The sequence below is a fragment of the Pinus tabuliformis genome, chromosome 2_2 (assembly GCF_031772625.1).
Source record: "Pinus tabuliformis cultivar Carrire ecotype Pingquan chromosome 2_2, CPIR1, whole genome shotgun sequence".
In the NCBI taxonomy this organism is placed as follows: domain Eukaryota; kingdom Viridiplantae; phylum Streptophyta; class Pinopsida; order Pinales; family Pinaceae; genus Pinus; species Pinus tabuliformis.
This window is the reverse complement of record NC_142300.1, coordinates 647727974-647741133: the sequence shown is the minus strand read 5'-3', so window position 1 is coordinate 647741133 and position 13160 is coordinate 647727974. Positions and strand designations below refer to the sequence as shown.

Below are 13160 nucleotides of genomic sequence, written 5' to 3'. Positions count from 1 at the left end.
AAGGCCTTGGCCTCAACACCATTCAAACCAAATCTTTGGAAGAGGTTTGTAGATGACAACCATGTCATTTGGTCCCATGGCTGGGAAAAGATGGACCTTTTTTTTTCCAACATCTTAACAGTTAGTCTAGCTCCATAAAGTTCACCATGGACTATGAAATCAATGGGACTCCACATTTCCTCGAAGTCCTTATTTCTAAGAAGGATTATGATTCTTTCTCTCACCAGGTCTTTCGTAAGAAAACTCAAACAAAGCAATATCTTCATGTTAAATCCCATCATTTCCCTACTCAAAATTTGGGTGTTCTCAACACCCTAGCTACCCGAGTGTTAATATTTTCTAATGAAATCCACCTAAAATATGATAAAAACCACCTTCTTAATGTTTTTTATAATATTGGGTATAGTAGGCATCAATGTCTGAAAGCTTTTCTTAAAGCTAACAATGGCCCATAGATTATAAAAGAATCCAAAGATCGATTTTCTAGTGTTCATGTTCCATTTATCCAAGGGACAACTGACAAGATTGCGAGGATCCTTAGGAAGCATAAGGTCCCCTCAAACCTTAGGCCCCTAAACACCACTGAGATCTCCCTGAGATCAGTAAAAGACCTGATGTTCTCGAAGGATATGAAAGCTGTTTATGTCATCCCATGTTCTTGTGGGACGCCCTACATTGGTGAGGCTAGCCATTCCATCAATCAAAGGGTTCATGAGCACGCAACTAACATAAAACATGGGAGAACATGATCCTCAGCTCTCACATAACAAGCGGGAAAGACTAAACATCACATGTGCATTGAAGAGGCCCAGGTTATTGTTAGGATTAGTCATTTCCATCACCGCAAGTTTAGGGAAGCCATAGAAATCAAAGAAAGGCTTAGTAATCTTAATAGAGACGATGGCTAGAAGATTAGCAGTTGTTAGGTCCTGGACTTATCTTCTTAATATTATTTTTTTCCTTTAATTTTATTTAATTTAAAAAAAATATGTTTATGTGATTTTAAAATCATTTTATTCGATTTAATTTAAAAAAAAAAAATAATACTTTTACTTTTGTTTGATATTAAAAATCAATTTTACTTGTTTTAAAAAATTCATTTTACTTGATTTTAAAAATCATTGTATTTGTTTTTTTTTAATTGTTTTATTTTTACTTTTATTTATTTGATTTAATTTAAAAAATATTTTTACTTTTATTTGATTTTAAAAATCAATTTTACTTTTGAAAAATCATTTTATATGAAAATAAAATTTATTGTTAGTATTATTCTTATTATTATTTTAAATCATTTTATTTTAAATAAAAAATTATTTTAATTTTACTTTTATTTGATTTCAATAATCATTTTGACTTTTATTTGATTTGATTTGAATTTGTTATTATTATGATTTCTAATTAATTAATTAATTAATTTTATTTTATTAATTTATTTTTAAGTTTAACCCATACACAAAAAATTCTTTTTATTTTTTGTTGACTTAATATCATGTTAAAATATTATTAAAATTACTCTAACTACCATATTTAAAATATTTTATTTATCTATTAAAATCTAGCCATTGGATTCTAACTGTTGAAATTAATGGTCTCTAAATTACACTCTCTCTATTTAAATGTATGCCAGATTTGTTTCTCCATCTTGTACTGACGATGAACCACAATGGATTGTTCGAAACATGGCAACCAAAAAGGTTCATGGGATGTTTTTTGAAAATTTTCCAATATACACAATATATGGCATTTTGTTTGTAAATATGCGAGCCCCATAGAGGTTCGACTTCTACCTTGACTTCCCCTATATTTGTTTTTCAATTTTATTTCTTTCTTTCTTTATTTATTTTATTTTTTTCAATGATGAGCCTTGTCTCTTTTTCAACAATGAACCCTTATTTTTCCATAATATTTCCATCGTCGTTCTTGTGCATGAAGCTCTAGGGTTTGGAAAATCATTTTTTATCTCCACTGGAATTTTCTTTGTCAAGGTCAGTAGAAATCACCTCTTTAACTTGCCAATTTTTATCATGGACATTCTTGTTGATCAATGCCTCAAACAAGCTCCAATTTCCATATTCATGCACATTGGTACAATCTTCCCAACATTTTAGGAATATGCTAGAGGTATCAAGTTCATTTGCATACCATCAACATGGTTGGTGCTTGATCTTTGAGCCTTAGGTTGAATCTAATCATCTCAACACCATCATTTTCAACTCAAATATCGAAAGCTTGGACTATGCACTCAGATATTTCCATAGTCAATGGGAGGCTCAAGTCTACATGCCATGAACCCCATTTTTCCACTTCTCATCTACACCCTACACATTTTGTGGGCTCACTTACTCGACAATACAAATGTTACTCGACTATTCATGAGTCACTCCAACCACTGCACTACGGTTCACTCACTTATAGTTGAATCAGAGGCTCACTCTACACATGAACTTAATTATCCAAATAACTATTGCATTGCTTACTTGAACCACCTTATCACAAATTTGATGGATCTATTGCACAACAATACCTATCACCCACTACTTATTGGAGGCTCTACTTATGTGATCTCCTAATTCACTACATTAGAGGGTTCTCATTTTTGTGCCTATAGATACAACCACACCTCCTAATCACCATCTTCTAAGGGTTTCACTGTGACCATGTCCATGACCTCCAAGGCACTGTTGGAAGTCCCAACATGTGTGCCTCTATGTGGGAACAATGATGTGTAACTTGCATGTCATAGATGTTATGTAACCAGATCACAAAAACATAATAAAATATAGATAAACACCTTGATAATAAGACACTTTGAGGGGGGAACCTCCTTTTACATAACATAAATGAACAATTCTTGGATTATTCAAATGAAAAGGCCTCCTTGGTATATATAAGAGTCTAAAAGGGAAATATTTAATTAGGGCCTACATAAAAATAATAATGTAAGGGAACAACAATAACAATAGTGCGATTCTGTTAGGCACAGCAATAACGATATAGGTGCCACACTGGTATTATGGGGATATCACATGCTCCTCTCCTTAAAAAAAAATTGTCCTCAACACTTGAGTAGTTTTGGGTGCTTCTATATAAAATACTCATCCTCCCATGTGGAATATTTAGTAGGTAAGTTCTTGCACTTAATGACATAATTTGAAATTGATTTATTCGGTAGTTGTAAGATTCATGTTCCCATGGTTTCTTCAGGCTCCAATATGACTTTTACTTCCTCGTCAAGTTTTAGCAATATATTTTTAACCAGGATAATCTCACCTGCAACCTTATTTAAGCATGAAATATGGAAATTTGGGTGTACTCGTAAAGATACAGGAAACTCCAATTTGTATGCCATAGTACCAATATTTTGCAACACCTTCTAAGGGTCATAATACATGGGTGATAATTTATTTTCCTTCTTAGCTTTCATGAGGGAAATTTGTTTTTATGTTTGTAGCCATAAAAATACCCAATCACCCATGTAAAAACTTCTTTTGCTGTGATGTTGATTTTCTTGTTGTTTCATTCAATTATGTGCAATAGTCAAGTTATCCTTTAAGAGTTTGAGAACTTATTATTGATGCTCAATGTGATATTACGTTGCTTGAACCTTAGAATTGTCTCTTAGAGATGATGTGATGGATGGAAGATGATATCCATAAAGCACCATAAATGGGGTAATTTTTGTTGTGGCATGAAGAAAGTGTTATACCAACATTCTGCTAGAGGTAACCACTTGACCCATTGTGTTTATTTATCATATACAAAGTAACAAGGACATCCTTCCAAACATTTATTATCGCACTTTTCCCATCAGATTGAGGATGATGAGATGAGATTTGAGCTAATTGAGTACCAATGCAATAAAATAATTTTGTGTAATTTTTTATAGTGAAAATGTGATCTCTATCACTTACAATAATATTTGGGTTTCCATGTAGATTTTGAACTATTTCCGTAATTCAATAGTGACTATATTGGATTTGAAAGGATGAGATAGTGCACAAAAGTGCACATACTTGGCAAGTATATCAACTACCACCATGATGACGCTCTTTACTTCTGACTTGGGTAGACTTGTGATCAAATACCAACTCCTAATGTTGACTTGGAAATTTGACTAATGGTTGTAAAACACTCGGGGTCTTAATTATCTCGACTTTATTTTGTTGGAAAACCAAATATTGTACCACAATATTATGAACATCATATTTTACCATGTGGTAAGTTTTTAGAAATCCTAAGTGCCCTCGAATAGGAGAGGTGTGCAATTCCAAATGAAAATTTTGTTTGAATTGGGATTTCTTACATAGATATAAGCAATCTTTGTACCAAAGTGAATCATATTTCCCGATAAATGTATCAGATCCATTGGGATAATGGTACAAATTTTCAATGAGTGTCCACACCTCTTTTTCATTCTTCCATTCATCCCTTTCTTCTGTTATCCAATCAAGTTGGATAATAGAAATGACACAGAGAACTTCCTCCATATCCCCATCCCTTCTTGAGAGTGCATCTACAACAACATTTTTCTTCCCTTTTTTTGTAGATGATTTAAAAATCACGACCCAACATTTTAGTAACCAATTTTTGATGATTTTTTGAAGATAATATTTGTAATACTATCATGATTTTTTTTTTACCTTGAAGTGCCTTCCCATTAGGTAGGGGTGTCACTGCTTCAGGGCACTTAGTATTACCAACATTTCCTTCTCATAAATAGTTTTGGGTAAATTGTTTCCCTCGATTGGACGAATTTCAAAATAAATAGTTCTTCCTTATTTCATTAAAAAAGCACTAATTCCATTTATTGAGGCATCACATTCCATAATAAAGGTTGTTGTTAATTCTGGTGTAGCGAAGACCATAACTCGAAACATTGCCTCTTTAAGGTGTAAAGGATTTAGATGCTTCTAGAGTCTAAAAAAATGCATCTTTATTTGGTAATGTTGTTATAGGTGTTGATATGTTCCCATAATTCTTAACAAACTTGTGATAATACCCTCTAAGAAATCATTGAAGATTCCTCAAGGTTGTAGGTATTTTCCATTCCTTTATGGATTTATTTTTTTAGGGTCTACCTTAACACCCTCATGAGATACAATATGACCCAAATATTCCATCTCCTGTACCTCAAAGAAACATATAGATGGTTTTTCATACAATTATTTTTTCTCCGGTAGTTTGAGAACCTTGTCAGCATGTTAAGCATGATATTTCCAAGAATTGTTGTAGATTAGTGTAGCATCAAAAAATACTAACAAACATTTTATAAGGAAGTGTTTGAAAGTGGAATTCATCAAACCTTGAAATGTAGAAGGTGCATTAGTAATGCCAAAAGCCATGACCAAAAATTCATAATGTCCTTCATGAGTTCTGAATGTTGTTTTTCCAGAATGTCTTCTATCTTCATTCAATTTTGATGATATTCTAAATGATGGCCTAGCTTGGTGAAGTAAATTTATCCATGTAATTCATCTAAAAATTCATCATTGACAGGAATGGGTTTATCTTAAATAGTGATACTTTTTATCTCTTAATAATTTCGACACATACACCATGATCCATCCTTCTTGTGCACCAAGATTGGTTGAATTATACATGCCTCTAACATTTATACAACCATATGTTCAATTTCACTCTTATGGGCATAGGGATATCTATAAGGTTTGATGATTTGAATAACACTTCCTAGAAGCAAGTGAATAGCATGATCATAATCACTAATAGGTGGGAGACCTTTGAGAGTCTCAAATACTTTGGAATGATTGCCAAGGACTCTTTACAGATATGGAGAGATGGATGACTTAGATGTTTGAACATCTAATGATCTTAATTTTGTAATTACCCCTCATTATTTCTTACTCAAAATATTTTTCACGCCATTAGAGATAATTATCTTCCTAGTTTTCCCTATGATACCCCTTAATTCAATCTCATTTCCTTTTGTTGATGGTGTCGGAAATCCGTCAACCAACGGGGTCTCCATGGTGTGAAGTTCCAATTATACCTCACACTATTTGGAATAGGATCCTCATACAAAATATCTATCTGGTTGCCATATATTCTTACAGGTTTGCCTTAGCTTTAACTATTAGCAAGAGAAAGAAGTGCATATATGCCTTTGAAAAAGAAAGAAAGTGTGTCTGGTGAATTTTTGGTTGTAGGTGTATCAAGGTTCTGCTAATACATAGGCAGAAAAAGTGATCCTCTAAGTGAGAGGTAATATTACCACCCTAGTAGAGGTGCACAAAATCAAGAAAGAATCGCCTAACGTCAAGCAGAATAAAACACATGGATGTGACGATTGTTACAACCATTACAACACATTCTCTATATGATAAGCACTAAAATAACTGAAATCATTCAACTACTTTAGTATAGGTGAAAGAAAACATAAATCATATACATTTATAAAACAATCTTACAAATATTCACAATCCATGCATGAAAATGTGTTAACCATGAGGTTTCAAGTAGTAAGTAAAATTCCAAAGATACATGTGTACAATGAACATTACTAGCTCCAATAATGGAGCATTGGAGCCATAAATGGCTCCCCAAAAGTATTGAATCCGTCTCTATGATGCCTTATGGGAGAAGCTAAGGTGAAAAGTCGATTTCTTATACAATGAGGGTGTATATATAACAAGTGTAGTGATCCTTCACCTCCCTTGTGACTCTTGGACTACCCTCATGACTGTTCGACTTCTCTATGAGCTTTTGACTTCCTATATGATTTTTCAGATTACATGACTGAATCTTGGACTTCCACTTTACATTATAGTTCTCCATTATATAATTTAAATAATCCATAAAATGATGTGGTACATGATGACTCATGACACAACATGACATGAAGTTGATGACATGGACTACATGATGACATGGATGTGTCAAGTCACTCTTTGCTGCTAGTTTCTTCGTATCTTATTGGTAGATAGAACATGGTGTTTTCTTTCTTCTCCTCATGACTTGAAGATAAGGAGTCTTCAATGTGGTCTTGATATTATGTTTTCTATTGTAAACATGTGTTCCTTTGTATTCTCTGCTAATGATCATCTAGTTTATTTAGCTCCATAGGTGTCTCTTAGCATGGTCTCCTTATCCATTTCCTTCATCATCATCCTATCATAGAATGAAAGAATATATGAGACTACAATACACTCATGAGAACATGACATCAGTTTGATAAACCCCTAATATAACATGCTTCATGAAATCACTTTTCGAGGCTAGAACTGGTGACTAGTTGAGTGACTGAATCAAGGATTTCTCATTTCCAAAGATCAATGTCTGGGACTGAGGCTTGATATTGTGCAATATGTAGTTTTGGAGGCTTCGGAAGAGGGAATGCGTAGTTAAGGGACTCAAGAGCTCAAGTTGGGGCTTGAGGTTGACCAATGCACAATTATCGAGGGACAAAAGCCAAGGGGCTGCACAATTGTGTAGTTCAAGAGCTCAAGGCTAAGGCTTGAGGCTTGAGATTGGATAATGTGTAGTTTTGGAACACCAAGGATGAGTGACTACACAGTTGAGGGACCCAAGGAGCAAGGTTAAGGGATTGAGCACTAGTTTTTCCTACTGCACAGTTCTGGTAGGCAAATGAGGCTAGGTGACTGTGAAACTATGCAGCTTAGGAGGTCAAGGCTCAGTCCTGAGATCTAATACTCTATAATGTGTAGTTAAGGCTAGGCTAGAGACAAGGACTGTGTAGTTCTGGAGCTGAGGGGATGGGCTTGAACACTGATATTACGCAGTGTGCAGTTTTGGAAGGCAGAAACTGCACATTACCTAGTGACAAGAGATAAGGATTATGGTTGAGGGTTGACACAACACAATGCGCAGTTCAAGAGGGATAAATGAGGCTGACTGGCCATGTTAGAGAGTTTTCCCAGTTATGCTAAGTGTTGGATCAGTGAAGAAAAGTTAAATAAAAGCAATAATTCAACATGATCACACACTTAGATTAATTGATGACATGACAAGGAACACTCATAACACATGAAAATCACGGTTTTCCTCAATGCGTCAACTTTGCGACGACCTACACCAAGTACGACACAAAGGGTACACTTTGTTAGGACAGTGACGAAACTTGTGTGACAGTGCTTAAAACTTTAGAAATGAGTGTGATACATACTTTCATGATAAGAAAAACTCATAATCACAAAGATTACCCCTTGATTTTACATGATAAACAAAACTTCTCATTGGGAAAAGATGACATTTTCTAAAGTAAAAACGACACTTGCGATATGCGAACGACGAAGAAAGCGACACATGCCATAGAAAACATACATGAAAATGACACTAATTAAAGTGAAAGAAAGAAAAAGAAACAACCGAAAGAATGAAAAAGACACTGACGAAAGAAAAGGTGCACTAATGCATCAGTTTACAGAACTCACCGAAATAGAAGTACAAACACAGCTAGAAGTGAGAGGATATCAATGTCATTGTGCACTGATTATTGACATGGATTGAACATTGCACATGCAATATCTTGATGGATTGTGCTAGGAATGTTAAATCTTGCGTAAAAGAATGTGTTCATGAACTCGTTGTAGACTAAGCATGTGTGAGAAGGTGACTTCGACACTTACAATTCAAGAATGGAGCTGAAAGACTTAGCAAAGCATCAACTGATGAAGAAGTTACTATAGAACAACTGATCGCAAGATCCACAATAGGCTCCAAAATTCAAGTGTAGGAAAAATTTTGGAGGTGTTTGTCACAGCGATAACACTTGGCGACACACTGATAGAACTCCAACTTCTCTATTTGGGTTTTATTCTTAAATGAAAGGTCTTAATCCGTCAGGAAGTATTGGTTCACCATATGAATTACCTTAAATTTTCCACTTCTCCTTGTTAAATACATATTCCCTTATATTCTTTGTTCAACTTAAAACACATCAGTATAAGACTAGTTAAGACTCAACTACTTTGTTAGAGGAGAAGGATAGTAAGTATATCAAACTTTTAAGCACATCCACTGTTGTTCCATCATTTCCAGTGAGCCGGAACAATACCCCAATGAAGTCACCTCAAGAGAACACAAGAATCACTTTGCTACTAGCAGTTCTGGACAGTACACCCAACAAAGTTTCTTGCTTCACCTCTTTGAACAGGAATTATTTTTCTTCTTTCACCCTTTATTTATTTTATTTACATAATTGTGCTTAGGCACTTATTTATTTATCGAGTAAGAAGAGGGATTCCAACTTATTGAGAATAGGAGAGATTGTTACTTGTTTAATGGATTTAAAAGATACATCCTCGTTTCAATTTTTTTCTCCTTTCCCTTCTTTACTTGGTCGAGTCGACAAGTCAAAACACCATTCAATACAAGGTATAATCATGAATGAGGGTCCATTTGAAGATACGTGCTTCGTGGTTCAACCAAAGGCTTTATTTATAGAAAGAATCGTATTTTCTGTCTAGACATCGTTAACTCTAAATTTACGTAAACCCAAAATAGAGAAGAGGATAACATATAATCCAAGCATCATTCATCATCACAATTTCCCTTTTCAAGTTTTTCCACATTGTATTTTGAGCCAACGGAGGATCTTTCATGCAAAAACTAAAGGAAAATACATGATAAAACAAGGAAACAAAATCAACATGACAAATCAAATAGAGGCTAAACCAAAAATAGAATGCGAAACAAAAATAAGAAAACAAGAAAGACTAGCAGAGAGTAAGTGCAGGATGGGTGCAAGAAAGGGAAACTAGAATGCAACTAGACCTACTCATATCCTAACCAGCTAGAAGGTCAGGGTTAAGTATAAGAAAATTTCCAATGAAGCCACCGTATATTCTCCTAACATGTGTAGACAAAGATATGAACAATTAAAAGTGATATAAAGTGAAGTGCAACAGAAAAGATAAGATCTTTAATAAGTTGTACAACAACTAGAAGGGCTTGCCTGTCATCAGAATGATATTCCATAGCCACTAATTATAACCAGTTTGCATTGTTACCTTTTCGATAAAAACCATCACTAAACAAACCTCATAAGCTTCTTGTGAATGTGTCTTCATCTGCACTGTATTCCTTAGCAAGCATGAGGACAGATCAAGACTTTTTATTTGTGATGGAGCTTTCCAAGTAAGATTGATCAAACCATTTAGTGATTGGATCATGAAATTAGAAACAATCCTCTTGAAAACGCTAAAATCTTTGAAAAGATGAATTTGCAACTAAAACCATGAGACCAGGATGAGAATATTCTAAGGGAAATTAATCTGATCATGCTCAAAAGGCTCATCAAGATAGTGAGGGTTGAAGTGCCTGAACTTCTTGTCAAGTATTTGAACAGTGAGATAAACCATAAATATTAATTGATGTGAAACGATTTTCTTCAGATATACTGGTAGGAAAATGATAAAACGAATGATAATTAATTTTATGATCAAATGGACTATTTGTGGCATGGGATTATAGGTTAGAGCATAAAAAAGATAGATCAGTTTGAACAAATTTACAAATGCCTTGAACAAAAGAATCATCTTTGTTGCATGATAAAAGTAACAAATGATTTCCTTGTAACTGGTCACATGTTACACTTGCATCATAGTCGTCGAAAGAAGTGAACAAAAATGATAGTACAACAGACACAAGATACCAATCAAGGTACAATGAACAAAGAAGAATTTTATTCACACAATAATGCATGTATTCATTAGCACTCAAGAGGATCTCAGATGCGATGAAGAACAAGATTTGTGATATAACATTTGCAAGAAAAACCAGGAGCTGACTATTATGAAATGCATTCTATAGACATGATTCATTTGGCCAAAGATGATCTTTGAAATGATCAAATTCACAATTCGATAATTTGATGGGAGATGCACATTCCAAATTGGATTTTGATACAAGATAATTGCATGAAGATGAATTAATTGAAATAGAATCCTGTTATCGGGAAAACTAGTGTCTTTTTAGAATTGCTAGTCCCACTAAGATGGGTAGCTATCTTAGAAACAAAAAAACTAAAGTCACTTGTGTTTTCCTTTACGAGAGATAGATGAGAAAGAAGCAGAGAGTACCAACCTCAGTATTTCGCTTGGCTCCTTGCTTGTTTCCTTTCCCCTTTGACAAAATCTCGCCACTCCTTCCTTACTTGTCCAAGCCTACCGAGGATTAATGCGGCTCTAGAGGATCACCAGGCAGAGTACCAGCCGACTATGGTGGAATTTGAAGGTACACTCTTAGACCTTACAGTCACTATTTTAATTGGCCCTGGTGCAACACTAAGTTATGTTAGCCCTAGAATTGTGTAGCAGTGCAGGTTACAGCCTGTTAAATTCAAAGACCCTTGGCTGGTTCAGCTGGCTACAAGGGCAAGGAGACGGGTGAATGCCAAAGTTAAAAACTGCCCCTTAAAAATAGCAGGCCAGTTAGTTACAGCAGATTTAAATATGCTTCCCCTTGGTTCTTATGATGTTTTAATTGGTATGGATTGGTTAGAAAAACACTGGTCTGTAATTAATTGCAAAACCAAGACTGTCAGCTATAGGGATGAGCTGGGGATTAAGCAAGAAATGCAGGGGATCAAACGGCCAGTGCAGCTTCGGCCTATAACCGCCTCCCAGTTAGCAAAATGCATCAGGAAGGGATGTCGGATTTACGCGATCCAAGTGGGTTATGCTAACACAAAAAACAAGACAGCAGTAATGGAAAATATCCCTGTAATACAAGAGTTTTCTGATGTATTCCCGGAGGAAATCCCTGGGTTACCTTCGAAGCGGGACATAGATTTTACCATTGAATTAGTGCCAGGAGCAGCTCTGGTATCCCGGGCACCCTATCGAATGAGTATACTGGAATTGACAGAGTTAAAGATGCAGTTGCAGGAGCTGCTAGATAAAAATTATATCTGCCCCAGTGTGTCACCCTGGGGATCCCCAGTGCTGTTCTTTAAGAGAAAGATGGGACCCTACGCATGTGCATAGATTATCGGCAGCTAAATAAATTGACTATCAAAAATAAATATCTGATGCCCCGTATTGATGAGTTGTTCGATCAAGTAAAGGGAGCAACATTTTTTTCGAAAATTGACCTGCGGTCGGGATATCAGCAAGTCCGGATTAAGGAAGAAGATATAGCTAAAATCGCTTTCAGAACACGGTATGGCCACTATGAATTTGTGGTACTACCCTTTGGGTTGACCAACACCCCTGCCACTTTTATGTGTTTAATGAACAGCGTATTCCACCAGTACTTGGACAAGTTCGTGTTGATTTTTATTGATGATATCTTGATTTATTCTCGGACTATGGAGGAACACAAAGAGCATCTCAGGTTGGTACTGCAAACCCTCCGAGCACATCAATTGTACACTCAATTCAGTAAATGTGAATTTTATAAAGAACGGATATAGTACCTGGGGCATATAATCACTAAGGAAGGAATTGCAGCTGACCCTGAGAAAACAAAGACAATAATGGATTGGCTGGTACCTAAAGATGTGGCGAACATCTGCTCTTTTATGGGATTAGCCGGCTATTATAGGCGGTTTGTGGAAGGGTTCTCAAGGGTAGCATACCCCATTACTTCCCTGCAGAAAAAGGGGAGGGCCTTCAAGTGGACCTTGGAATGTCAAAGGAGCTTTGAGCAACTCAAACACCTGCTCACCATGACACCTGTTTTAAGCATTGCGGACCCCAATAAAAACTATGTGGTGTGTACAGATGCAAGCAAAGAAGGAGTAGGGGGTGTATTGATGCAAGAAGGAAAGGCAATAGCCTATGAATCACAGAAATTGAAAGAGCATGAGTAGAAATATTCTGCTTACGATTTAGAGTTGGCAGCCGTGATCCATGCCTTGAAAATGTGGCGACATTACTTGATGGGCAGAAAAATTTTGCTATTAACTGATCACCACAGCCTAACTAATTATTTTAGTTAAACCACACTAAATGCAAGGCAAGCGCGGTGGGCAAACTTTCTTAGTGGATTCGATTTTGAAATTAAGCATTTAAAGGGAAAGGAAAACATGGTGGTAGATGCTTTAAGTAGAAAAGTGCAGTGTCTATATGAAATCTCCTATAGTGAAGGGAAAATTCCCTTCAGGGAAATTATTATTAGTGCAGCTGAAAAAGACGTTAATTACCAGCAAATAAAATAGCAAATACAGCAACCCACCAGCA

The 13160-nt window shown here is 35.5% G+C and overlaps 1 protein-coding gene across 1 annotated transcript; it reads left to right on the top strand.

Annotated features, from left to right (window-relative positions):
• Positions 1-11465: 11465 nt before the first annotated feature.
• On the top strand, positions 11466-11963 carry LOC149194289 (uncharacterized). Its single transcript, XM_089407619.1, has one exon. The coding sequence runs from the start codon at positions 11466-11468 to the stop codon at positions 11961-11963; it is 498 nt and encodes a 165-aa protein (XP_089263745.1).
• Positions 11964-13160: the final 1197 nt, after the last annotated feature.